The sequence below is a fragment of the Oncorhynchus masou genome, unplaced genomic scaffold (genome assembly GCF_036934945.1).
Source record: "Oncorhynchus masou masou isolate Uvic2021 unplaced genomic scaffold, UVic_Omas_1.1 unplaced_scaffold_1231, whole genome shotgun sequence".
Taxonomy (NCBI): domain Eukaryota; kingdom Metazoa; phylum Chordata; class Actinopteri; order Salmoniformes; family Salmonidae; genus Oncorhynchus; species Oncorhynchus masou.
This window is the reverse complement of record NW_027002116.1, coordinates 73,244-101,090: the sequence shown is the minus strand read 5'-3', so window position 1 is coordinate 101,090 and position 27,847 is coordinate 73,244. Positions and strand designations below refer to the sequence as shown.

The 27,847-nt window shown below is 46.3% G+C and overlaps 2 protein-coding genes across 3 annotated transcripts in view; both read right to left on the bottom strand.

Annotated features, from left to right (window-relative positions):
- Positions 1–1,376: 1,376 nt before the first annotated feature.
- On the bottom strand, positions 1,377–12,498 carry LOC135530000 (charged multivesicular body protein 6-like). Of its 2 annotated transcripts, none has more exons than XM_064958391.1 (8): positions 12,236–12,498; positions 11,682–11,791; positions 10,141–10,228; positions 8,962–9,048; positions 8,314–8,379; positions 8,084–8,164; positions 1,865–1,946; positions 1,377–1,466 (listed from the first exon to the last, which is right to left on the bottom strand). In XM_064958391.1, exons 1-8 carry the CDS (start codon positions 12,299–12,301, stop codon positions 1,417–1,419), a joined length of 630 nt encoding a protein of 209 aa, XP_064814463.1. In that variant the 5' UTR covers positions 12,302–12,498; the 3' UTR covers positions 1,377–1,416. The 2 variants fall into 2 exon arrangements, with proteins under 2 accessions (XP_064814463.1, XP_064814464.1); XM_064958392.1 differs by having other exon boundaries at positions 1,380–1,466; positions 1,871–1,946.
- Positions 12,499–13,795: 1,297 nt separating this feature from the next.
- The window catches only part of LOC135529999 (protein tweety homolog 2-like), an 84,727-nt gene continuing 70,675 nt past the window's right edge, over positions 13,796–27,847 (bottom strand). The window contains 7 exon segments of the mRNA XM_064958390.1: positions 13,796–16,132; positions 22,234–22,312; positions 23,339–23,524; positions 25,040–25,182; positions 25,420–25,512; positions 26,362–26,454; positions 27,373–27,428. Coding sequence (XP_064814462.1) covers positions 16,049–16,132; positions 22,234–22,312; positions 23,339–23,524; positions 25,040–25,182; positions 25,420–25,512; positions 26,362–26,454; positions 27,373–27,428 — 734 coding nt within the window. The 3' untranslated portion in view covers positions 13,796–16,048.

Below are 27,847 nucleotides of genomic sequence, written 5' to 3'. Positions count from 1 at the left end.
AGTTGGACTAACTCCATCCACAGCTGCTACTGTTATTGAGTCAGTTGGACTAGCTCCATCCACAGCTACTGTTGGTATTGTTGTTGTTGAGTCAGTTGGACTAACTCCATCCACAGCTACTGTTGTTGTTGTTGAGTCAGTTGGACTAGCTCCATCCACAGCTACTGTTGTTGTTAAGTCAGTTGGACTAACTCCATCCACAGCTGCTACTGTTGATATTGTTGATGTTGAGTCAGTTGGACTAACTCCATCCACAGCTACTGTTATTGATGTTGGGTCAGTTGGACTAACTCCATCCACAGCTGCTACTGTTGTTGTTGTTGAGTCAGTTGGACTAACTCCATCCACAGCTGCTACTGTTGTTGAGTCAGTTGGACTAACTCCCTCCACAGCTGCTACTGTTGTTGTTGTTGAGTCAGTTGGACTAACTCCATCCACAGCTGCTACTGTTGTTGTTGTTGAGTCAGTTGGACTAACTCCATCCACAGCTGCTACTGTTGTTGTTGTTGAGTCAGTTGGACTAGCTCCATCCACAGCTGCTACTGTTGTTGAGTCAGTTGGACTAACTCCATCCACAGCTGCTACTGTTATTGAGTCAGTTGGACTAACTCCATCCACAGATGCTACTGTTATTGAGTCAGTTGGACTAACTCCATCCACAGCTGCTACTGTAATTGAGTCAGTTGGACTAACTCCATCCACAGATGCTACTGTTATTGAGTCAGTTGGACTAACTCCATCCACAGCTACTGTTGTTATTGAGTCAGTTGGACTAACTCCATCCACAGATGCTACTGTTATTGAGTCAGTTGGACTAACTCCATCCACAGATACTACTGTTATTGAGTCAGTTGGACTAACTCCATCCACAGATGCTACTGTTATTGAGTCAGTTGGACTAACTCCATCCACAGCTACTGTTGTTATTGAGTCAGTTGGACTAACTCCATCCACAGCTGCTACTGTTGTTGAGTCAGTTGGACTAACTCCATCCACAGCTGCTACTGTTGTTGTTGTTGAGTCAGTTGGACTAACTCCCTCCACAGCTGCTACTGTTGATGAGTCAGTTGGACTAACTCCATCCACAGCTGCTACTGTTGTTGTTGTTGAGTCAGTTGGACTAGCTCCATCCACAGCTGCTACTGTTGTTGAGTCAGTTGGACTAACTCCATCCACAGATGCTACTGTTATTGAGTCAGTTGGACGAGATCCATCCACAGCTGCTACTGTTATTGAGTCAGTTGGACGAGATCCATCCACAGCTGCTACTGTTATTGAGTCAGTTGGACTAACTCCATCCACAGCTGCTACTGTTATTGAGTCAGTTGGACTAGCTCCATCCACAGCTACTGTTGTTATTGAGTCAGTTGGACTAGCTCCATCCACAGCTACTGTTGTTATTGTTGAGTCTTGTCTCTACGCTGCCAGCATCTCTCTGTTCTCCTTGTTCCTTGCTGGTCTTCTCTCTTGAGAACAAAGAAACCATGGTCAGGGACTGTATCTACAATGTGTCTCAGAGTAAGAGTGCTGATCTAGGATCAGGTCCCCCTGTCCATATAATCCTATTAATAAATTACCTAAAAAGCCCAAACTGTTCCTAGATCAGCTTTTACTGTGAGACTGTCAATACTTACCACCACAATGATTGAGGTAATGTAACAGGGTAGACAGTACTACTACCATCATAATGATTGAGGTAATGTAACAGGGTAGACAGTACTACTACCATCATAATGATTGAGGTAATGTAACAGGGTAGACAGTACTACTACTACCATCATAATGATTGAGGTAATGTAACAGGGTAGACAGTACTACTACTACCACCATAATGATTGAGGTAATGTAACAGGGTAGACAGTACCGTTACCTGGCTCTGTCTCAGCTGGTTCTGGGACCTCTGGTAGAGGCTCAGTGGGGACCTCTGGAAGTTCTACATCTTCTCCCTGCAGCAGTAGAGGGAGACAACGGTTACACAGGTTAAACAGGACTTGATCAGGTCAACCAGTTAAGTGCAATTAACTACCAGGTGGAAAAGAAAACCAGAAGTGTTTTGGTCCTCCATGGCAGGTGTTGTTTCACCACTTTCTTCCTCCTGGTATTATACCCAGAGGAGACTGATGTAGCTTAGTATGATACACACCTGAGTGATAGCCTCCAGCTCAGATAACAGCCAGAGGAGACTGATGTAGCTCAGTATGATACACACCTGAGTGATAGCCTCCAGCTCAGATAACAGCCAGAGGAGACTGATGTAGATCAGTATGATACACACCTGAGTGATCGCCTCCAGCTCAGATAACAGCCAGAGGAGACTGATGTAGATCAGTATGATACACACCTGAGTGATAGCCTCCAGCTCAGATAACAGCCAGAGGAGACTGATGTAGCTCAGTATGATACACACCTGAGTGATAGCCTCCAGCTCAGATAACAGCCAGAGGAGACTGATGTAGCTCAGTATGATACACACCTGAGTGATAGCCTCCAGCTCAGATAACAGCCAGAGGAGACTGATGTAGATCAGTATGATACACACCTGAGTGATAGCCTCCAGCTCAGATAACAGCCAGAGGAGACTGATGTAGCTCAGTATGATACACACCTGAGTGATAGCCTCCAGCTCAGATAACAGCCAGAGGAGACTGATGTAGATCAGTATGATACACACCTGAGTGATAGCCTCCAGCTCAGATAACAGCCAGAGGAGACTGATGTAGATCAGTATGATACACACCTGAGTGATAGCCTCCAGCTCAGATAACAGCCAGAGGAGACTGATGTAGATCAGTATGATACACACCTGAGTGATAGCCTCCAGCTCAGATAGCAGCCAGAGGAGACTGATGTAGCTCAGTATGATACACACCTGAGTGATAGCCTCCAGCTCAGATAGCAGCCAGAGGAGACTGATGTAGATCAGTATGATACACACCTGAGTGATAGCCTCCAGCTCAGATAACAGCCAGAGGAGACTGATGTAGCTCAGTATGATACACACCTGAGTGATAGCCTCCAGCTCAGATAACAGCCAGAGGAGACTGATGTAGCTCAGTATGATACACACCTGAGTGATAGCCTCCAGCTCAGATAACAGCCAGAGGAGACTGATGTAGATCAGTATGATACACACCTGAGTGATAGCCTCCAGCTCAGATAACAGCCAGAGGAGACTGATGTAGCTCAGTATGATACACACCTGAGTGATAGCCTCCAGCTCAGATAACAGCCAGAGGAGACTGATGTAGCTCAGTATGATACACACCTGAGTGATAGCCTCCAGCTCAGATAACAGCCAGAGGAGACTGATGTAGATCAGTATGATACACACCTGAGTGATAGCCTCCAGCTCAGATAACAGCCAGAGGAGACTGATGTAGATCAGTATGATACACACCTGAGTGATAGCCTCCAGCTCAGATAACAGCCAGAGGAGACTGATGTAGATCAGTATGATACACACCTGAGTGATAGCCTCCAGCTCAGATAACAGCCAGAGGAGACTGATGTAGCTCAGTATGATACACACCTGAGTGATAGCCTCCAGCTCAGATAACAGCCAGAGGAGACTGATGTAGATCAGTATGATACACACCTGAGTGATAGCCTCCAGCTCAGATAACAGCCAGAGGAGACTGATGTAGCTCAGTATGATACACACCTGAGTGATAGCCTCCAGCTCAGATAACAGCCAGAGGAGACTGATGTAGATCAGTATGATACACACCTGAGTGATAGCCTCCAGCTCAGATAGCAGCCAGAGGAGACTGATGTAGATCAGTATGATACACACCTGAGTGATAGCCTCCAGCTCAGATAACAGCCAGAGGAGACTGATGTAGATCAGTATGATACACACCTGAGTGATAGCCTCCAGCTCAGATAACAGCCAGAGGAGACTGATGTAGATCAGTATGATACACACCTGAGTGATAGCCTCCAGCTCAGATAACAGCCAGAGGAGACTGATGTAGATCAGTATGATACACACCTGAGTGATAGCCTCCAGCTCAGATAACAGCCAGAGGAGACTGATGTAGATCAGTATGATACACACCTGAGTGATAGCCTCCAGCTCAGATAACAGCCAGAGGAGACTGATGTAGATCAGTATGATACACACCTGAGTGATAGCCTCCAGCTCAGATAACAGCCAGAGGAGACTGATGTAGCTCAGTATGATACACACCTGAGTGATAGCCTCCAGCTCAGATAACAGCCAGAGGAGACTGATGTAGATCAGTATGATACACACCTGAGTGATAGCCTCCAGCTCAGATAACAGCCAGAGGAGACTGATGTAGCTCAGTATGATACACACCTGAGTGATAGCCTCCAGCTCAGATAACAGCCAGAGGAGACTGATGTAGATCAGTATGATACACACCTGAGTGATAGCCTCCAGCTCAGATAGCAGCCAGAGGAGACTGATGTAGCTCAGTATGATACACACCTGAGTGATAGCCTCCAGCTCAGATAACAGCCAGAGGAGACTGATGTAGCTCAGTATGATACACACCTGAGTGATAGCCTCCAGCTCAGATAACAGCCAGAGGAGACTGATGTAGATCAGTATGATACACACCTGAGTGATAGCCTCCAGCTCAGATAACAGCCAGAGGAGACTGATGTAGCTCAGTATGATACACACCTGAGTGATAGCCTCCAGCTCAGATAACAGCCAGAGGAGACTGATGTAGATCAGTATGATACACACCTGAGTGATAGCCTCCAGCTCAGATAACAGCCAGAGGAGACTGATGTAGATCAGTATGATACACACCTGAGTGATAGCCTCCAGCTCAGATAACAGCCAGAGGAGACTGATGTAGATCAGTATGATACACACCTGAGTGATAGCCTCCAGCTCAGATAACAGCCAGAGGAGACTGATGTAGCTCAGTATGATACACACCTGAGTGATAGCCTCCAGCTCAGATAACAGCCAGAGGAGACTGATGTAGATCAGTATGATACACACCTGAGTGATAGCCTCCAGCTCAGATAACAGCCAGAGGAGACTGATGTAGCTCAGTATGATACACACCTGAGTGATAGCCTCCAGCTCAGATAACAGCCAGAGGAGACTGATGTAGATCAGTATGATACACACCTGAGTGATAGCCTCCAGCTCAGATAACAGCCAGAGGAGACTGATGTAGATCAGTATGATACACACCTGAGTGATAGCCTCCAGCTCAGATAACAGCCAGAGGAGACTGATGTAGCTCAGTATGATACACACCTGAGTGATAGCCTCCAGCTCAGATAACAGCCAGAGGAGACTGATGTAGATCAGTATGATACACACCTGAGTGATAGCCTCCAGCTCAGATAACAGCCAGAGGAGACTGATGTAGATCAGTATGATACACACCTGAGTGATAGCCTCCAGCTCAGATAACAGCCAGAGGAGACTGATGTAGCTCAGTATGATACACACCTGAGTGATAGCCTCCAGCTCAGATAACAGCCAGAGGAGACTGATGTAGATCAGTATGATACACACCTGAGTGATAGCCTCCAGCTCAGATAACAGCCAGAGGAGACTGATGTAGCTCAGTATGATACACACCTGAGTGATAGCCTCCAGCTCAGATAACAGCCAGAGGAGACTGATGTAGATCAGTATGATACACACCTGAGTGATAGCCTCCAGCTCAGATAACAGCCAGAGGAGACTGATGTAGCTCAGTATGATACACACCTGAGTGATAGCCTCCAGCTCAGATAGCAGCCAGAGGAGACTGATGTAGATCAGTATGATACACACCTGAGTGATAGCCTCCAGCTCAGATAGCAGCCAGAGGAGACTGATGTAGATCAGTATGATACACACCTGAGTGATAGCCTCCAGCTCAGATAACAGCCAGAGGAGACTGATGTAGATCAGTATGATACACACCTGAGTGATAGCCTCCAGCTCAGATAACAGCCAGAGGAGACTGATGTAGATCAGTATGATACACACCTGAGTGATAGCCTCCAGCTCAGATAGCAGCCAGAGGAGACTGATGTAGCTCAGTATGATACACACCTGAGTGATAGCCTCCAGCTCAGATAACAGCCAGAGGAGACTGATGTAGATCAGTATGATACACACCTGAGTGATAGCCTCCAGCTCAGATAACAGCCAGAGGAGACTGATGTAGCTCAGTATGATACACACCTGAGTGATAGCCTCCAGCTCAGATAACAGCCAGAGGAGACTGATGTAGATCAGTATGATACACACCTGAGTGATAGCCTCCAGCTCAGATAACAGCCAGAGGAGACTGATGTAGCTCAGTATGATACACACCTGAGTGATAGCCTCCAGCTCAGATAACAGCCAGAGGAGACTGATGTAGATCAGTATGATACACACCTGAGTGATAGCCTCCAGCTCAGATAACAGCCAGAGGAGACTGATGTAGCTCAGTATGATACACACCTGAGTGATAGCCTCCAGCTCAGATAACAGCCAGAGGAGACTGATGTAGATCAGTATGATACACACCTGAGTGATCGCCTCCAGCTCAGATAGCAGCCAGAGGAGACTGATGTAGATCAGTATGATACACACCTGAGTGATAGCCTCCAGCTCAGATAACAGCCAGAGGAGACTGATGTAGATCAGTATGATACACACCTGAGTGATAGCCTCCAGCTCAGATAACAGCCAGAGGAGACTGATGTAGATCAGTATGATACACACCTGAGTGATAGCCTCCAGCTCAGATAACAGCCAGAGGAGACTGATGTAGCTCAGTATGATACACACCTGAGTGATAGCCTCCAGCTCAGATAACAGCCAGAGGAGACTGATGTAGATCAGTATGATACACACCTGAGTGATAGCCTCCAGCTCAGATAACAGCCAGAGGAGACTGATGTAGCTCAGTATGATACACACCTGAGTGATCGCCTCCAGCTCAGATAACAGCCAGAGGAGACTGATGTAGATCAGTATGATACACACCTGAGTGATAGCCTCCAGCTCAGATAACAGCCAGAGGAGACTGATGTAGATCAGTATGATACACACCTGAGTGATAGCCTCCAGCTCAGATAACAGCCAGAGGAGACTGATGTAGATCAGTATGATACACACCTGAGTGATAGCCTCCAGCTCAGATAACAGCCAGAGGAGACTGATGTAGATCAGTATGATACACACCTGAGTGATAGCCTCCAGCTCAGATAACAGCCAGAGGAGACTGATGTAGCTCAGTATGATACACACCTGAGTGATAGCCTCCAGCTCAGATAACAGCCAGAGGAGACTGATGTAGATCAGTATGATACACACCTGAGTGATAGCCTCCAGCTCAGATAACAGCCAGAGGAGACTGATGTAGATCAGTATGATACACACCTGAGTGATAGCCTCCAGCTCAGATAACAGCCAGAGGAGACTGATGTAGCTCAGTATGATACACACCTGAGTGATAGCCTCCAGCTCAGATAGCAGCCAGAGGAGACTGATGTAGATCAGTATGATACACACCTGAGTGATAGCCTCCAGCTCAGATAACAGCCAGAGGAGACTGATGTAGATCAGTATGATACACACCTGAGTGATAGCCTCCAGCTCAGATAACAGCCAGAGGAGACTGATGTAGCTCAGTATGATACACACCTGAGTGATAGCCTCCAGCTCAGATAACAGCCAGAGGAGACTGATGTAGCTCAGTATGATACACACCTGAGTGATAGCCTCCAGCTCAGATAACAGCCAGAGGAGACTGATGTAGATCAGTATGATACACACCTGAGTGATAGCCTCCAGCTCAGATAACAGCCAGAGGAGACTGATGTAGCTCAGTATGATACACACCTGAGTGATAGCCTCCAGCTCAGATAACAGCCAGAGGAGACTGATGTAGATCAGTATGATACACACCTGAGTGATAGCCTCCAGCTCAGATAACAGCCAGAGGAGACTGATGTAGATCAGTATGATACACACCTGAGTGATAGCCTCCAGCTCAGATAGCAGCCAGAGGAGACTGATGTAGATCAGTATGATACACACCTGAGTGATAGCCTCCAGCTCAGATAACAGCCAGAGGAGACTGATGTAGATCAGTATGATACACACCTGAGTGATAGCCTCCAGCTCAGATAGCACAGCATCCTCATCCTCCTGAGTCAGGGAGCCTGACAGCAGCTCATCTATTTGCTGTAGGATCAACCAGAGCAGAGCATGTCAGCTGGGCAGCAACACACACTACACTGAAGACTGAAGTACTTGGGATGGATGAAGAGTTAGGACTGTAAAAAGGGGTATATCAAATTGATTGATGACACCATGGGAACAGAGAAACTCACCCTTTGGTATTCTATAGCATCCTGGGTCTCATCCATGATCCTCTCCACGTCCTCTAGTGACATGGCCTGAGAGGACGAGACAGGGACAATGTCAAGTTAGGAGAAAGTCTTTTAGTTTACTTATTCTCTGTGTCTCTGTGTGTGTGTGTGTGTGTGTGTGTGTGTGTGTGTGTGTGTGTGTGTGTGTGTGTGTGTGTGTGAGAGAGAGAGATTAAACATTTTCTCTCTTAAAGAGAATAATTCACTGAGCAGGTTGTGGCCAGACAGACAGCCAGACAGACAGCCAGCCAGCGTAACCCAGGATACGGAGCAGCAGTCACACCACTAGGCTCGCTGTAGTCAGGGATTTGGAACCTAATCCTTTAATCTTCAAACAATGTGCACAGTGACGCTAGCTAACACACCGTCTGTTTTTCTGGGGTGCAGATCACATAAAAGGTTACATGCCAGTGGAAGGTTTATTTATTAACACGTAGGACACTGAGCTGAATGTCTTACACCTGTGTGAGTGTGTGTGCATGCCTAACCACACGTGAGTGTGAGACTGTGAATGTGTGCTTAGTCTGTCATGTGACTCTCTTGTATTCTGAGGAAGAGCAGATTCCCCCCCATAGAAAACCCTGGACTAAGAAGCGAACCATAACCTACCTCATGCATACTCTTCAGACAGTCATTTCCAACCTTCAGCCCCTCAATGACTTTCATCTCGATCTGGACAAACTCAATGTCTTGAACCTGTGAAAACATTTACACTACATGTTAAGATAGGAGAACCCAGCACGGAACCTGCAAAAACACATCAGTATGTTAAGATAGGAGAACCCAGCACTGAACCTGTAAAAACACATCAGTATGTTAAGATAGGAGAACCCAGTACTGAACCTGTAAAAACACATCAGTATGTTAAGATAGGAGAACCCAGCACTGAACCTGTAAAAACACATCAGTATGTTAAGATAGGAGAACCCAGCACTGAACCTGTAAAAACACATCAGTACGTTAAGATAGGAGAACCCAGCACTGAACCCGTAAAAACACATCAGTACGTTAAGATAGGAGAACCCAGCACTGAACCCGTAAAAACACATCAGTACGTTAAGATAGGAGAACCCAGCACTGAACCTGTAAAAACACATCAGTACATTAAGATAGGAGAACCCAGCACTGAACCTGTAAAAACACATCAGTACGTTAAGATAGGAGAACCCAGCACTGAACCTGTAAAAACACATCAGTACGTTAAGATAGGAGAACCCAGCACTGAACCCGTAAAAACACATCAGTACATTAAGATAGGAGAACCCAGCACTGAACCCGTAAAAACACATCAGTATGCTAAGATAGGAGAACCCAGCACTGAACCTGTAAAAACACATCAGTACATTAAGATAGGAGAACCCAGCACTGAACCTGTAAAAACACATCAGTACGTTAAGATAGGAGAACCCAGCACTGAACCCGTAAAAACACATCAGTACGTTAAGATAGGAGAACCCAGCACTGAACCTGTAAAAACACATCAGTATGTTAAGATAGGAGAACCCAGCACTGAACCCGTAAAAACACATCAGTACGTTAAGATAGGAGAACCCAGCACTGAACCTGTAAAAACACATCAGTACGTTAAGATAGGAGAACCCAGCACTGAACCCGTAAAAACACATCAGTAGGTGAAGTAAGATAGCGTTCACCATACAGAACATCCAAGATATACCCAGCCAGGAAACCTTTTAGAAGAGAGGTTGGCTGTGCAAACATGACATCAATGTAGTTCCATTCTATAAAAGTCAATGAAACCATGGGACCCAAGAAGAGCCTCAGACTCACCATGCGTTCCAGGTTTGATATCTGGTTCTCCGTCTTGTCTAGCAGTTGATCCTGATAACGCTTCTTCTTGAGAAGAACCAGTGCCTTGCTACGGAGTGGAAGAACAACACACGGCACAATGAACCAAGTACTAACATAACAAGTGTTTATTTTGCTTATCATCAAGCAGCTCGTCATGCATTGATCAGATTCAGTCAGTCCACAATTCAAGAGATAGATTCTGGTGATATGCATGCATTAGTGATTTGACTAGACTTGATATATCTTAGTCGTCCCAGCTGTTTTCTAGTGTAATGGGACATCTAAGATGAATAACGTTCATATGCAGTTAAGTGGTTAACACAATGTATTCCACTTTGTAATACACAGGATTGTATTGCAAGGTTGAATGTTATGGCCAGTTCTATGTGCTGATAGTGTGGGAGCCAGTTCTACGTGCTGATAGTGTGGGAGACAGTTCTACGTGCTGATAGTGTGGGAGCCAGTTCTACATGCTGATAGTGTGGGAGCCAGTTCTACGTGCTGGTAGTGTGGGAGCCAGTTCTACGTGCCAGGTAGTGTGGGAGCCAGTTCTACGTGCTGGTAGTGTGGGAGCCAGTTCTACTTGCTGAAAGTGTGGGAGCCAGTTCTACGTGCTGATAGTGTGGGAGCCAGTTCTATGTGCTGATAGTGTGGGAGCCAGTTCTACGTGCTGATAGTGTGGGAGACAGTTCTACGTGCTGATAGTGTGGGAGCCAGTTCTACATGCTGATAGTGTGGGAGCCAGTCTAAAGGTGCCAGTTCTACGTGCTGATAGTGTGGGAGCCAGTTCTACGTGCTGATAGTGTGGGAGCCAGTCTAAAGGTGCCAGTTCTACGTGCTGATAGTGTGGAGCCAGTTCTTCGTGCTGATAGTGTGGGAGCCAGTTCTACGTGCTGATAGTGTGGGAGCCAGTTCTACGTGCTGATAGTGTGGGAGCCAGTCTAAAGGTGCCAGTTCTACGTGCTGATAGTGTGGGAGCCAGTTCTACGTGCTGATAGTGTGGGAGCCAGTCTAAAGGTGCCAGTTCTACGTGCTGATAGTGTGGGAGCCAGTTCTACGTGCTGAAAGTGTTGGAGCCAGTCTAAAGGTGCCAGTTCTTCGTGCTGATAGTGTGGGAGACAGTTCTACGTGCTGGTAGTGTGGGAGACAGTCTAAAGGTTCCAGTTCTTCGTGCTGATAGTGTTGGAGCCAGTTCTACGTGCTGATAGTGTGGGAGCCAGTTCTACGTGCTGGTAGTGTGGGAGACCGTCTGCTGACTGTGAGTCACTGACTTGTCTTTGGTCATGTGTTTAGAGAACATATGTGATTAGAAATGGATGCAAGGGCTCAGAAACGGCTCGTTATGTTGCTCTGCTTCTGTGCTGGAGGCCCTGTTGCAACGTGTACTAATCCACTGACTTCATCAACAACCGTGCCGGTCATCATTAAACCTGGAAACATTACAACAAGACAGAACAAACACATCTGGGACCTGGCTATAGCCTAGATGATGCCTGAACAAGTGAAGTATCCAGTCTCACTCTTTCTTTCCATCCTTCAGCAGCTGCTTGGCCAGACTCCTCTCCTTCTCCAGCTGCAGGGTGACACTCTTCTGGTAGTGCTTCAGTTTATCTCTCTGCTGTTTCAGTTGCTGGAGAGTTGAACATACACAACGGGATAATCAGACACAATACGTCTCAATACACTCTTTTCTGAACATTGTTTACCATGTAGATAGCTAGTTACCTACAATATAATTCTGCCATGAAAATAGTTAGCTGGCTACAGTCCCTAGCTAGTTAGCTATAAATACCTGTCACACCCTGTCATTTGCAGGCTCAGACACTGCTGATGCGATCACAACTGGCTAATCTAATTTAGTTAGCTACTGTTGATCACTTTGAGACGTCACGTCATCGTTTTAACAACTGTGACTGTCCCATGATCGCGCCTGGGTGTTGATAACTAGCTAACGTTAGCTAGCAGACATTGTTACCAAGTTAGTGTGTAGATCAGACAGCTAGCTAACGTTAATCCAGGCCAGCAAACTAACTAGCATCTCTACTATTGAAACAGGCTAGCAACAACAACTGACCAGAATCGCTCGGTCTTGTTCTGTAACTCGAGAAGGGCGACTCTTTCTCCCGAAAACGTTTCCCATAACGTAGCCACATCCCCGCCACGATCCTCTACTTTGATAAAAAAGCTATTTTTTCTTGGGGGAATATGTTTTTTGTCATTATGCTTACAAGTCGTTGTTCTTAGCTAACACATACTGGTAACATAATTCAAAGCCACATCCTGTCCGGGTTTAGTACGGCATCCGGGACGGGTCCGTTCATTCCAATGACGTCTGTAAACCCTGGATTGCGCATGCTATGTATCAGCCAATGAGAGCCTTTGAAACCAGCTGTCGGCTATATTGGCACTTCCCAGTGGTGCAACCGATCAACAACCAATACAGTATTTCAATTCAATATTTCAAGGACAAAATTACATGTATTTAAGTATTTGTTTGTTGTAGTGGGGACACTTTCTAACTCTTATGTGTGTGAGTGCCTTGAAATATAGAATGCAGAGTGCCTTAACATCTATAATGCTGTGTGATTTACAATCTAGAATGCTGTGAACCTTACAATCTATAATGCTGTGATCCTTACAATCTATAATGCTGTGTACCTTACAATCTATAATGCTGTGATCCTTACAATCTATAATGCTGTGTGATTTACAATCTAGAATGCTGTGTACCTTACAATCTATAATGCTGTGAACCTTACAATCTATAATGCTGTGTACCTTACAATCTATAATGCTGTGTACCTTACAATCTATAATGCTGTGATCCTTACAATCTATAATGCTGTGTACCTTACAATCTATAATGCTGTGATCCTTACAATCTATAATGCTGTGTACCTTAAAATCTAGTATGATGTGTGCCTTAACTATAACTGTGGTTCCTGCAAAAGCTTGTATCGGCTTCTAGTGGTTCCTGCTTTTCTATAAATAACAAGTAAAAAGCCTCCCCGAGCCGGCTCGGCTACCCCAAGAACATCAACCTGGTGGTGAGCCGGCTCGGCTACCCCAAGAACATCAACCTGGTGGTGGGCCGGCTACCCCAAGAACATCAACCTGGTGGTGGGCCGGCTACCCCAAGAACATCAACCTGGTGGTGGGCCGGCTACCCCAAGAACATCAACCTGGTGGTGGGCCGGCTACCCCAAGAACATCAACCTGGTAGTGGGTGTACCAATAACATCAACCTGTCCACTAGGTGTCAGACTACACCACTTTTGAATCGGGCATTGTGCTTCATGCCAGTTCGCCTCTGTTTTACCACTTGGCGAGATACATGAACTACGCAGTGCTTGAATTGGCCTGGAATAGGTTTGGGTTCACCTGCACTTGTCTTTTCTTACTATCAGTGACTGTGCTAATATCTGCTTTATTGGGTGAAAGTTGTACTTACTATGTCTGTAATATAGGGTTGTATCACCTACCTTAAGATGAATGTACTAACTATACGTCACTCTGGATAAGAGTGTCTGGTAAATGACTCATATGTAATATTTGTGTAGTATACTATTGTGTAATCTATAAATGACTGTATGTCTAAATGACTGTATATGTGCAAAATAGACAAACACAGAAAGCTTTTTAAAATATTTGTTTTAATGTAATTGATACACCTGGTCCAATACTTCAACAAACGCAGAAAATAAACAGTAGTTGAGAGGTTTCAAACAAAGAAGAAAAGCATGACCACAACAAAGAATTCACACTGTACAATGATGGGTTATCTGACTGTTAAGGGCCCCTGCAGTACTGTGATTGTGTCCAACTCCTAGTAAACAAACAAACATCCAATAAACATCACATCAGTGATAATACTTACCAGTAATTCACCATCAACACCATTTCAGTTGTTGATGGTTTCCTCTCATCCTATCCAGGAAATGTTTAACATGCTAATGTACAGGCAGTAGGCCGATAGTCTAGAATCCAAATGAAATATCACTGTAATTCAGACGGTGCAACCCAATGCTCTCTCCATCCTCCTGTGTGAACTCATTCACTACTCCCTACAAGTTCAAACGCATTGGATTGGTGTGGACTCGGGTTAAAGGAACAGTCATTTCCTTTCCATGCAGGGAAGTGAACAAGTAAGAGATTATTGGAACACAGCCACAGATTCAAGTGACACAATAGTGAACCAGAGCAATATTCAGTGTAGATGCCAAGCTACGGTAAAGCCCTCGGTGTCATCCTGAAATGAACTGGCATGGAACCTAAACTGAATATCGCTGTTTTATTCCTTTTGATGATTCACTGACACAATAATGAAACGGACTGATATTCAGTCGGGGATCCAGGCTAGAATTGAGCAGGACACAGCATGCAGGATGACACAGCATAGGAGAACAGAGAGAAACAGGTTACAGGAAATAAAGGCGTTAGAAACATCATCATGCATCCTTTCTCCTCAGTCCCCCTTACACATACATATAGAGTACACTCTTAGAAAACAGGGTTCTAAAAGGGTTCTTCGGCAGTCCCCATAGGAGAATCCCTTTCGGTTCCAGCTAGAACCCTTTTTGGTTCCAGGTAGAACCCTTTCCGGTTCCAGATAGAACACTTGAGTTCCATCCTTTTCGGGTTCTACATGGAACCCCTAAAGGTTCTACCTGGAACCAGAAGGGTTCTACTTGGAACCATAAAGGGTTCTTCAAAGGGCTCTCCTATGTGGACAGCCAAAGAACCCTTTTAGGTTCTAGACAGCACCTTTTTCTCTAAGAGTGTAGACATCATCACAATTTCAATGAATGATCTGTTTTCCAGTCACATTTAAAAATAAGTCCATTATATTCGCCATTCCTTGATATCAATGAATAACCTGATAGATAAGTGACAATAAATACGTGGTCCGTTTTCATCAACTTTGACTCATCACTCTGACGGAAGACATCATGAAGACTTTGGGTTGTGTCAAATGTGTAAGAGCTGTGTCGTCAAGTGTAAGAGCTGTGTCGTCAAGTGTAAGAGCTGTGTCGTCAAGTGTAAGAGCTGTGTCGTCAAGTGTAAGAGCTGTGTCGTCAAGTGTAAGAGCTGTGTCGTCAAGTGTAAGAGCTGTGTCGTCAAGTGTAAGAGGAGCTGAATGCTAGACTGGTTAGATGACAGTTTGTAATAGTGATGACCGGTTTGGGGAAGACTGAAGACATGTTCATGTAATAACCATTTAACAGTCTATGGCTGTGAAGAAAATCAATCTGGTTATTTGCTGTCCCCTGAAATCCATCAAAGGTGACGTCACTCACAGGAAAATATATAAATGTTCAACTTGGTTCATAATAATCATGTCTTCTGATCTGGCTCGAGACGAACACTCACATTTGAAGAAAACATAACTGAATTGTTGGTTTGTTTGGGGAGAGATGAAAGTGCACTTTTCAGGGTTCTATGTAGTCTCCTGGTTTCTACAGTACAGGACTTTGAGAGCGTCAGTGTGTTCCTGGGCCGTTGTTGACCCCATACCACCTGCATTTAAGTAACAGATGGCCAGGAGAGCAGGGTGAGACATCCACGGACAGGGTGATCTGTAAACTCTGCTTCCTCAGTACAGTGGTAGTCCCAGACAGACCCTTCCTCAGTACAGTGGTAGTCCCAGACAGACCCTTCCTCAGTACAGTGGTAGTCCCAGACAGACCCTTCCTCAGTACAGTGGTAGTCCCAGACAGACCCTTCCTCAGTACAGTGGTAGTCCCAGACAGACCCTTCCTCAGTACAGTGGTAGTCCCAGACAGACCCTTCCTCAGTACAGTGGTAGTCCCAGACAGACCCTTCCTCAGTACAGTGGTAGTCCCAGACAGACCATTCCTGAGGGGGACCAGTAGGCCATAGTTGGGGGCTATACCTGCTGGAAGTCTGTCCCAAAGTGTCTGATCTGTGCGTCAGTCATAGACAGGTAGGTGGTTCTCATTCTTGGAGAATACTGCAGGAGGAAGGAACAAAAGACATGTTAGATTCCATAACTGTGTGAAATATTTTTTTCAATCAAATCAATCAATCAAACTTTGAAAAAATTGCAGACATTTTCAGACATATGTTTTGATTAGGAGGTGCTAGGTGGTGGGTAAGTTAGAGAGTCGTGTGACTCAGTGCTCTGAACTACAAGGTAGTTCGGCAGGACACAGGTCACGGGTGAACGGCAGGCAGAGGTCAAAGGTGAAGGGCGTGTGGCAGAGATTTGGGTTAGTGGCGGGAGGGCACATCACATGAAAAGTTCCACTCACAGGTTAACACACTGAGGACACAACATGTGGGTTAATAACGGGCTAATAATGGTCAGTCTCATTCCGGAGGTGTAGGGATACAAAAGCAATAATTAGAACTAAGAACTAGAACTAGAACTAGAACTAAGAACTAGAACTAAGAACTAGAACTAAGAATTACAAGTAAGACTTAGAACCTCTTATTAGACGGGCGGAAGGAGAATGAGAGCGGTACAACCAAGGAAACTATCCTCCTTAACAAAGGACAGGGAGTGTAGAGGTACAGTAAGGTTGTGTGTAGTGTATCCTCCCAAAGGACAGGGAGTGTAGAGGTACAGTAAGGTTGTGTGTAGTGTATCCTCCTTAACAAAGGACAGGGAGTGTAGAGGTACAGTAAGGTTGTGTGTAGTGTATCCTCCTTAACAAAGGACAGGGAGTGTACAGGTACAGTAAGGTTGTGTGTAGTGTATCCTCCTTAACAAAGGACAGGGAGTGTACAGGTACAGTAAGGTTGTGTGTAGTGTATCCTCCTTAACAAAGGACAGGGAGTGTACAGGTACAGTAAGGTTGTGTGTAGTGTATCCTCCTTAACAAAGGACAGGGAGTGTACAGGTACAGTAAGGTTGTGTGTAGTGTATCCTCCCAAAGGACAGGGAGTGTAGAGGTACAGTAAGGTTGTGTGTAGTGTATCCTCCTTAACAAAGGACAGGGAGTGTAGAGGTACAGTAAGGTTGTGTGTAGTGTATCCTCCTTAACAAAGGACAGGGAGTGTAGAGGTACAGTAAGGTTGTGTGTAGTGTATCCTCCTTAACAAAGGACAGGGAGTGTAGAGGTACAGTAAGGTTGTGTGTAGTGTATCCTCCCAAAGGACAGGGAGTGTAGAGGTACAGTAAGGTTGTGTGTAGTGTATCCTCCTTAACAAAGGACAGGGAGTGTATAGGTACAGTAAGGTTGTGTGTAGTGTATCCTCCTTAACAAAGGACAGGGAGTGTATAGGTACAGTAAGGTTGTGTGTAGTGTATCGTCCTTAACAAAGGACAGGGAGTGTACAGGTACAGTAAGGTTGTGTGTAGTGTATCCTCCTTAACAAAGGACAGGGAGTGTATAGGTACAGTAAGGTTGTGTGTAGTGTATCCTCCTTAACAAAGGACAGGGAGTGTATAGGTACAGTAAGGTTGTGTGTAGTGTATCGTCCTTAACAAAGGACAGGGAGTGTACAGGTACAGTAAGGTTGTGTGTAGTGTATCCTCCTTAACAAAGGACAGGGAGTGTACAGGTACAGTAAGGTTGTGTGTAGTGTATCCTCCTTAACAAAGGACAGGGAGTGTACAGGTACAGTAAGGTTGTGTGTAGTGTATCCTCCCAAAGGACAGGGAGTGTAGAGGTACAGTAAGGTTGTGTGTAGTGTATCCTCCTTAACAAAGGACAGGGAGTGTACAGGTACAGTAAGGTTGTGTGTAGTGTATCCTCCTTAACAAAGGACAGGGAGTGTAGAGGTACAGTAAGGTTGTGTGTAGTGTATCCTCCTTAACAAAGGACAGGGAGTGTACAGGTACAGTAAGGTTGTGTGTAGTGTATCCTCCTTAACAAAGGACAGGGAGTGTACAGGTACAGTAAGGTTGTGTGTAGTGTATCCTCCTTAACAAAGGACAGGGAGTGTACAGGTACAGTAAGGTTGTGTGTAGTGTATCCTCCTTAACAAAGGACAGGGAGTGTACAGGTACAGTAAGGTTGTGTGTAGTGTATCCTCCTTAACAAAGGACAGGGAGTGTACAGGTACAGTAAGGTTGTGTGTAGTGTATCCTCCCAAAGGACAGTAAGGTTGTGTGTAGTGTAGAGGACAGGGAGTGTAAGGTACAGTAAGGTTGTGTGTAGTGTATCCTCCCAAAGGACAGGGAGTGTACAGGTACAGTAAGGTTGTGTGTAGTGTATCCTCCCAAAGGACAGGGAGTGTAGAGGTACAGTAAGGTTGTGTGTAGTGTATCCTCCCAAAGGACAGGGAGTGTAGAGGTACAGTAAGGTTGTGTGTAGTGTATCCTCCCAAAGGACAGGGAGTGTAGAGGTACAGTAAGGTTGTGTGTAGTGTATCCTCCCAAAGGACAGGGAGTGTAGAGGTACAGTAAGGTTGTGTGTAGTGTATCCTCCCAAAGGACAGGGAGTGTAGAGGTACAGTAAGGTTGTGTGTAGTGTATCCTCCCAAAGGACAGGGAGTGTAGAGGTACAGTAAGGTTGTGTGTAGTGTATCCTCCCAAAGGACAGGGAGTGTAGAGGTACAGTAAGGTTGTGTGTAGTGTATCCTCCCAAAGGACAGGGAGTGTACAGGTACAGTAAGGTTGTGTGTAGTGTATCCTCCCAAAGGACAGGGAGTGTAGAGGTACAGTAAGGTTGTGTGTAGTGTATCCTCCCAAAGGACAGGGAGTGTAGAGGTACAGTAAGGTTGTGTGTAGTGTATCCTCCTTAACAAAGGACAGGGAGTGTAGGTGTAAGGTTGTGTGTAGTGTATCTCCCAATCCTCCCAAAGACAGGGAGTGTAGAGGTACAGTAAGGTTGTGTGTAGTGTATCCTCCCAAAGGACAGGGAGTGTAGAGGTACAGTAAGGTTCCTCCTTAACAAAGGACAGGGAGTGTAGAGGTACAGTAGTGTATCCTCCTTAACAAAGGACAGGGAGTGTACAGGTACAGTAAGGTTGTGTGTAGTGTATCCTCCTTAACAAAGGACAGGGAGTGTACAGGTACAGTAAGGTTGTGTGTAGTGTATCCTCCAAAGGACAGGGAGTGTACAGGTACAGTAAGGTTGTGTGTAGTGTATCCTCCTTAACAAAGGACAGGGAGTGTACAGGTACAGTAAGGTTGTGTGTAGTGTATCCTCCCAAAGGACAGGGAGTGTAGAGGTACAGTAAGGTTGTGTGTAGTGTATCCTCCTTTACAAAGGACAGGGAGTGTAACGGTACAGTAAAGTTGTGTGTAGTGTATCCTCCTTAACAAAGGACAGGGAGTGTAGAGGTACAGTAAGGTTGTGTGTAGTGTATCCTCCCAAAGGACAGGGAGTGTACAGGTACAGTAAGGTTGTGTGTAGTGTATCCTCCAAAGGACAGGGAGTGTACAGGTACAGTAAGGTTGTGTGTAGTGTATCCTCCTTAACAAAGGACAGGGAGTGTAGAGACTAGAGACTGACCCTGTGTGTTAGTGGTATCATCTAGTCCCACTTGTTTCCTGATGCCAGAGACTGACCCTGTGTGTTAGCGCTATCGTCTAGTCCCACTTGTTTCCTGATGCCAGAGACTGACTCCGTGTGTTAGCGCTATCATCTAGTCCCACTTGTTTCCTGATGCCAGAGACTGACTCCGTGTGTTAGCGCTATCATCTAGTCCCACTTGTTTCCTGATGCCAGAGACTGACCCTGTGTTTAGCGCTATCATCTAGTCCCACTTGTTTCCTGATGCCAGAGACTGACTCCGTGTGTTAGCGGTATCATCTAGTCCCACTTGTTTCCTGATGCCAGAGACTGACTCCGTGTGTTAGCGGTATCATTTATTAAACAGCAGCTGACATTGTAGCTGTTCAGTTCTAATAACACCACCACTCGGCCTCTCCTCTCATGGCAGGGCATGCAGCACACCCTGCGTTCTGTAGAACAAGAAGTACTCTAGTCTTGACTTCTGTGCAGACTTAAGTGCTCTGCAGTCTCCCTTGCACGCGTGTGTCTGTGTGTAAGAAGAGACTAAGTGTTCTGACTCTGAAGAGTTTGATTCTCTCCCTGTACACAGCAGCACTAGAACAATGGTTCTGATTCACAGCAACATCCTGTAACATTACCAGTCAGGTCATCATACTGTAACATACCAGTCAGGTCATACTGTAACATTACCAGTCAGGTCATACTGTAACATTACCAGTCAGGTCATACTGTAACATTACCAGTCAGATCATACTGTAACATACCAGTCAGGTCATACTGTAACATTACCAGTCAGGTCATACTGTAACATTACCAGTCAGGTCATACTGTAACATTACCAGTCAGATCATACTGTAACATTACCAGTCAGGCCATACTGTAACATTACCAGTCAGGTCATACTGTAACATACCAGTCAGGTCATACTGTAACATACCAGTCAGATCATCCTGTAACATTACCAGTCAGGCCATACTGTAACATTACCAGTCAGGCCATACTGTAACATTACCAGTCAGATCATACTGTAACATTACCAGTCAGGCCATACTGTAACATTACCAGTCAGGCCATACTGTAACATTACCAGTCAGGTCATACTGTAACATTACAGTAGCATCTCTCTAGGGTCATTAGCAGGCTAGCCTCTCTCTACGGTCAATAGCAGGCTAGCATCTCTCTACGGTCATTAGCAGGCTAGCCTCTCTCTATGGTCATTAGCAGGCTAGCATCTCTCTACAGTCATTAGCAGGCTAGCCTCTCTCTACAGTCATTAGCAGGCTAGCCTCTCTCTACGGTCATTAGCAGGCTATCATCGCTCTACGGTCATTAGCAGGCTAGCCTCTCTCTACAGTCATTAGCTGGCTAGCATCACTCTACGGTCATTAGCAGGCTATCCTCTCTCTATGGTCAGTAGCAGGTTAGCCTCTCCCTAGGGTCATTAGCAGGCTAGCATCTCTCTACGGTCATTAGAAGGCTAACCCCTCTCTAGGGTCATTAGTAGGCTAGCCTCTCTCTACTGTCATTAGCAGGCTAGCCTCTCTCTAGGGTCATTAGCAGGCTAACCTCTCTCTAGGGTCATTAGCAGGCTAGCCTCTCTCTACAGTCATTAGCAGGCTATCATCGCTCTACGGTCATTAGCAGGCTAGCCTCTCTCTACAGTCATTAGCTGGCTAGCATCACTCTACGGTCATTAGCAGGCTAGCCTCTCTCTACGGTCATTAGCAGGCTAGCCTCTCTCTACAGTCATTAGCTGGCTAGCATCACTCTACGGTCATTAGCAGGCTATCCTCTCTACGGTCAGTAGCAGGTTAGCCTCTCCCTAGGGTCATAAGCAGGCTAGCATCTCTCTATGGTCATTAGAAGGCTAACCTCTCTCTAGGGTCATTAGCAGGCTAGCCTCTCTCTAGGGTCATTAGCAGGCTAGCCTCTCTCTAGGGTCATTAGCAGGCTAGCCTCTCTCTAGGGTCATTAGCAGTCCTGCATCAGGCCAATTAATGGCACAAGGGAGAAGAGCGTGTACTGTTTTGTCGGTATTTCAGTCCATGACCAGCAGAGAGCAGTCTTTCACCATAATGTGCAGTGGAAGGGCCAATCCCAAATCAATCCCAAATCTGAGAGTATTTGATTGGTATAAGCAATATGACGCAACGTCCAGATAGCCTATCAGATAGCAAGGTGGATCACAAGTGCATAGGGCGCAGGTTTTAGGAGACGATTTAGGACTGGACCAATTGCTCTTATCCAAAGATTTACAGGAGCAATTAGGGTTAAGTGCCTTTCTCAAGGGCACATCAAATAGTCAGCTCAGAGATTTGAACCAGTGACCTTACGGTTCCTGGCCCAACACTCTTAGCCGCTAGGCTACCTGCCTCCCACAGGAGTTTTCTGTCAGGTTGTGGATACTGTACGGTAGACACAGTGAAGGCAGCAGGTTGTCTTGGAGAATGTCTGTGGTCCTTCAGTACAATATGTGTTAGTGTTGATGCCATTATTTAACAAGGGACTTGTCTGGCGTCTGGCTCTACACACAGTAACTCTATACATGAGTGTGTCTGTGGTCCTTCAGTAGAACGGAGCACTGTTAATGTTAATGACGTCATCACACGAGGGACCTGGCCTCTAATGTTAGTGGCCAACGCACCGAGGGTGGCGGGGATCCCCTCCCGATCAGGGGAACGTTCTCATAACGAGGGTTCCCTCCAAACAGCATGGACTGATTCCTATAGGAGAGAGAGATGGGGGGAGAGATGGAGAGTGTGTATGGGGAAGGGGGGGAGACAGAGAGAGAGAGAGGGTGAGAGATTTCGAGAGCGAGAGAAACAGACAGAGAGAGTGAGAGAGAGAGAGAGAGAGAGAGTCAACTTATCTGATAAAACAAACACAGTGCTGCTTATTCCAGACACAGACACATGGACACAGATACGGACAGGGACACACAGACACATGGACACAGATACGGACAGGGACACACAGACACATGGACACAGATACAGACAGGGACACACAGACACATGGACATAGATACGGACAGGGACACACAGACATGGACACAGATACAGACACAGATACGGACAGGGACACACAGACACATGGACACAGATACGGACAGGGACACACAGACACATGGACACAGAGACACATGGACACAGATACAGACACGGACACACAGACACATGGACACAGACATGGACACAGACATGGACAGGGACACACAGACACATGGACACAGACATGGACACAGACATGGACAGAGACACACAGACACATGGACACAGATACGGACAGAGACACACAGACACATGGACACAGATACGGACAGAGACACACAGACACATGGACACAGATATGGACAGAGACACACAGACACATGGACACAGATACGGACAGGGACACACAGACACATGGAGACAGATACGGACAGGGACACACAGACACATGGACACAGACACATGGACACAGATACGGACAGGGACACACAGACACATGGACACAGACACATGGACACAGATACGGACAGGGACACACAGACACATGGACACAGATACGGACAGGGACACACAGACACATGGACACAGATACAGACAGGGACACACAGACACATGGACACAGATACAGACAGGGACACACAGACACATGGAGACACACACAGACACAGACAGGGACACACAGACACATGGAGACACACACAGACGCAGATACAGACAGGGACACACAGACACCCTACCGCACCTCCTCTCTCTACTTACATGTACTCTGAGGTGGGGAGGATGGCGGCAGTCTGTGGTGGAGGGTGTGGACTGGCCTGGCTGTCCAGACTGCTGCTGTAGCTACAGAAGCTGTGTACATGGCTGGCTCTACTGGGGTTGAAGGTCATATGACGTGCCTGGGGGTTAAACGGATCCTCCTCATCGATGTCGTCATAGGCCCTGTCCCTGAGATCACCACAGAGGAGAGCACAGTCAGTCAGAGCCAGGCTTTCTGTTAGTTTCATTTCAAGGAAGGGCACAATGGTGCCCAAAGCAACATCCAGGCCCTCTAGCATCAACATCAAGACCCTCTAGCATCAACATCCAGGCCCTCTAGCATCAACATCCAGGCCCTCTAGCATCAACATCCAGACCCTCTAGCATCAACATCCAGACCCTCTAGCATCAACATCCAGACCCTCTAGCATCAACATCCAGACCCTCTAGCATCAACATCCAGACCCTCTAGCATCAACATCCAGACCCTCTAGCATCAACATCCAGACCCTCTAGCATCAACATCCAGACCCTCTAGCATCAACATCCAGACCCTCTAGCATCAACATCCAGACCCTCTAGCATCAACATCCAGACCCTCTAGCATCAACATCCAGACCCTCTAGCATCAACATCCAGACCCTCTAGCATCAACATCCAGACCCTCTAGCATCAACATCCAGACCCTCTAGCATCAACATCCAGACCCTCTAGCATCAACATCCAGACCCTCTAGCATCAACATCCAGGCCCTCTAGCATCAACATCCAGGCCCTCTAGCATCAACATCCAGACCCTCTAGCATCAACATCCAGACCCTCTAGCATCAACATCCAGACCCTCTAGCATCAACATCCAGGCCCTCTAGCATCAACATCCAGACCCTCTAGCATCAACATCCAGACCCTCTAGCATCAACATCCAGGCCCTCTAGCATCAACATCCACACATCCAGCCCTCTAGCATCAACATCCAGACCCTCTAGCATCAACATCCAGGCCCTCTAGCATCAACATCCAGACCCTCTAGCATCAACATCCAGGCCCTCTAGCATCAACATCCAGGCCCTCTAGCATCAACATCCAGACCCTCTAGCATCAACATCCAGGCCCTCTAGCATCAACGTCCAGGCCCTCTAGCATCAACATCCAGGCCCTCTAGCATCAACATCCAGACCAACATCTCTAGCATCAACATCCAGGCCCTCTAGCATCAACGTCCAGGCCCTCTAGCATCAACATCCAGGCCCTCTAGCATCAACGTCCTGACTCTCTAGCATCAACATCCAGGCCCTCTAGCACACAGGATGTTGGTGACACCTTAATTGGGGAGGACAGGCTCATGGTATTGGCTGGAGTTGGAGTCGGTGGAATGGTATGAAGTACATCAAACACATTGTTTCCATGGTTTCCATTGTTTCCATGGTTTCCATGGTTTCCATGTGTTTGATGCCATTCCATTTGCTCCGTTCCAGACATTATTATGAGCCGTCCTCCCCTCTGCAGCCTCCACTGGTCTAACATCAACATTGTTCATTGAAACCTATAAACACAAAAGTAGCACTAGAGCAAACATCTTTTAGGCCGTGAAGCTCCCAGTCCTTATTTGGTTAGGCTTAGGCGTAAAGGTCAAGGGTGGGGTTGGGGATGTGGTTACAGGTAGGTTGAACACACGTAGACCAGATACAGTGTTGCCAGTGCCTACCTGCTGGTGATGAGGGTCCATGCCTGGGGGATGGCACACAGCATGGCACAGAAGGCACTGACCGACAGCAGAGAGAAGAGGCAGAGGTAGAGGAGACCCTCCACCCCGTCGTAACACACACCCATCAGACCATCCAGGTAGTTCTACAACACAACGTACCTCACTGTTACCCTCCCTGTTAAGGTTAGAACTCCTTTTCTATTTCTGGTATAGTCACAAAGTGGAGTGTTGTGAGATAATAGTTTTGGGGGGGGGGGGGTTCAAAGAACCTAAGAGCACCTTTTGTCTTTTCATTCAAGTGTCTCTGGGTTTGTTCTCATTCTACAGAAGCATTCTAACTGTAACCATGACGTCCTCTCGTGTCAGGGTAATCATCTCACCTTATGGAGCCCCCTGCAGTCTAGCAGGGCTGTCAACTGGTTCAGGTTGAACTCTGTAGAGTTCAGCAGGCGCTGGATGCCCAGAAGATCTCTCTGTAGACAAGGTATAAAGACAGTGTGAGGAAAAACACTCCTGTAACACTATGTGTCCTCCTGTAGCACTATGGGTCCTCCAGTAACACTATGTGTCCTCCTGTAACACTATGTGTCCTCTTGTAACACTATGTGTCCTCCTGTAGCACTATGTATCCTCCTGTAACTCTATGTGTCCTCTTGTAGCACTATGGGTCCTCCTGTAGCACTATGTATCCTCCTGTAGCACTATGTGTCCTCCTGTAGTACTATGTGTCCTCCTGTAGCACTATGGGTCCTCCTGTAACACTATGTGTCCTCCTGTAGCACTATGTGTCCTCCTGTAACACTATGTGTCCTCCTGTAACACTATGTGTCCTCCTGTAGCACTATGTGTCCTCCTGTAACTCTATGTGTCCTCCTGTAGCACTATGTGTCCTCCTGTAGCACTATGTGTCCTCCTGTAACTATATGTGTCCTCCCGTAGCACTATGTGTCCTCCTGTAACTCTATGTGTCCTCCTGTAGCACTATGTGTCCTCCTGTAACACTATGGTGTCCTCCTGTAGCACTATGTGTCCTCCTGTAGCACTATGTGTCCTCCTAGCTCCACTAGTCTAAGGATAACATGTCATTCTACTATACACAGTGGCACAGAGCACTAATTAACCCTAACATGTTAAACAGACATGCAGGATTTGAGAATTCATCTCCATGAGGGCTTTAACAGCGTTTTTACACTCTGCCCTTACACGTTGAGAAGAGAACATTGTCACCATGAGCACCAGATGTTGAGCTCCATAGAGATCTATGTACTGAATATAATAAATATAATGCTATTTCTATGTTGACGGCTGCTCCATCCCCCCACCTCAGCAGTAGGGAAGACAGGTACAGAGAACTGCAGTAGTCCTTGTATCTGGATCTGCATGGTGGTCAGAGACCTCTGGAAGATAGTCAGAGACTGACACGCACACACACACACACACACGCACACACCACATACACACACGCACGCACGCACGCACGCACGCACGCACACACACACACACACACACACACACACACACACACACACACACACACACACACACACACACACACACACACACACACACACACACACACAAATTGTAGAGTCAAAGTTGTGTGGAAACATGAGTGAAAATAAATCATAAAGTGTGTCATTATGGACACTTAATGGAGGACACGTTCATTTCAGATGGAGGCCCCGGATTACCCCCCCCCCCCTCCTCCCCCTCTCTGATCCCCAGAACAAACAACAGACAATATTTCCATTGGCTCAGCCATAAGAGGGCACATTATCCGTGTCTACTTAACAAGGCATAACACAAAGCTTTGAATGGATACTGCTGTGTGTGTGTGTGCGTGTGTGTGTGTGTGTGTGTGTGTGTGTGTGTGTGTTACCTCAATACACGGACCATTAATGCTGCCCTTTAAGTACGTTATATCCCCGTCATGGTAAATAACTACAAGGGATTTGGGGATGGAGGGGGTGTTGGTCTCTCTCTCTCTGTGTGTGTGTGTGTGTGTGTGTGTGTGTGTGTGTGTGTGTGTGTGTGTGTGTGTGTGTGTGTGTGTGTGTGTGTGTGTGTGTGTGTGTGTGTGTAGTCCTTGAGGCAGACTATACACACTGTCTATGTCTACACCCCACGAATTATCTCCAAATCCCACAGATAAAATGGACTTGGATCAAAGTGTATTTTTGTTATGGGCTTGAAGTCATTCATTTAGTAGCGCTGCTTGTTTTTTTTCATTTTTCATTAACATCTGCTTCTGAACTAATCAAACTAATGAGGGAAAACTACTTTTAAAACTAAAATATCATTAATGTGTGTGTGTTAGAACGTGATTTCAGTACCTGTTGGAAAGGGTTGGGTAGACTCTGACTGCAATACAGGTAGTAGTGTGTCACTTCTGTTAAGAGAGAGAGAGGAGAGAGAGAGGGGGGGTGAGAGAGAGAGTGTGAGAGAATGAGAGAGGGACAGGGAAAAAGAGGGTAGGGAGATTGGAGAGCATGAGAGAGAGCGGGAGAAGAGAGAGAGAGAGAGAGAGCGGGAGAAGAGAGAGAAGAGAGAGAGAGAGAGAGAGAGAGAGAGAGAGAGTCAAACAACCAAAGCTCATCCCAATGAAGATGAACCCAAACACACACTGTACTAATTATGTTCATTCATTTTAGAAAGAAAAGACAACATAAACACATCTTAACATGTAGGATTTGTTCTGAAACAGCGATTCTATCTGGCCAGTGGTTCTATCTGACCAGTGGTTCTATCTGACCAGTGGTTCTATCTGAACAGTGGTTATATCTGGCCAATGGTTCTATCTGGCCAGTG

What these genes read in the sequence shown, in the direction of transcription:
- LOC135530000 (XM_064958391.1), bottom strand. Translation starts at nt 12,301, where the DNA reads ATGGGAAACGTTTTCGGGAGAAAGAGTCGCCCTTCTCGAGTTACAGAA. An exon ending in AACAAGACCGAGCGATTCTG is followed by an intron (nt 11,792 to 12,235) that starts GTCAGTTGTTGT and finishes TCAACTCTCCAG; the next exon opens with CAACTGAAACAGCAGAGAGA. An exon ending in GTCTGAAGAGTATGCATGAG is followed by an intron (nt 8,380 to 8,961) that starts GTAGGTTATGGT and finishes TCGTCCTCTCAG; the next exon opens with GCCATGTCACTAGAGGACGT.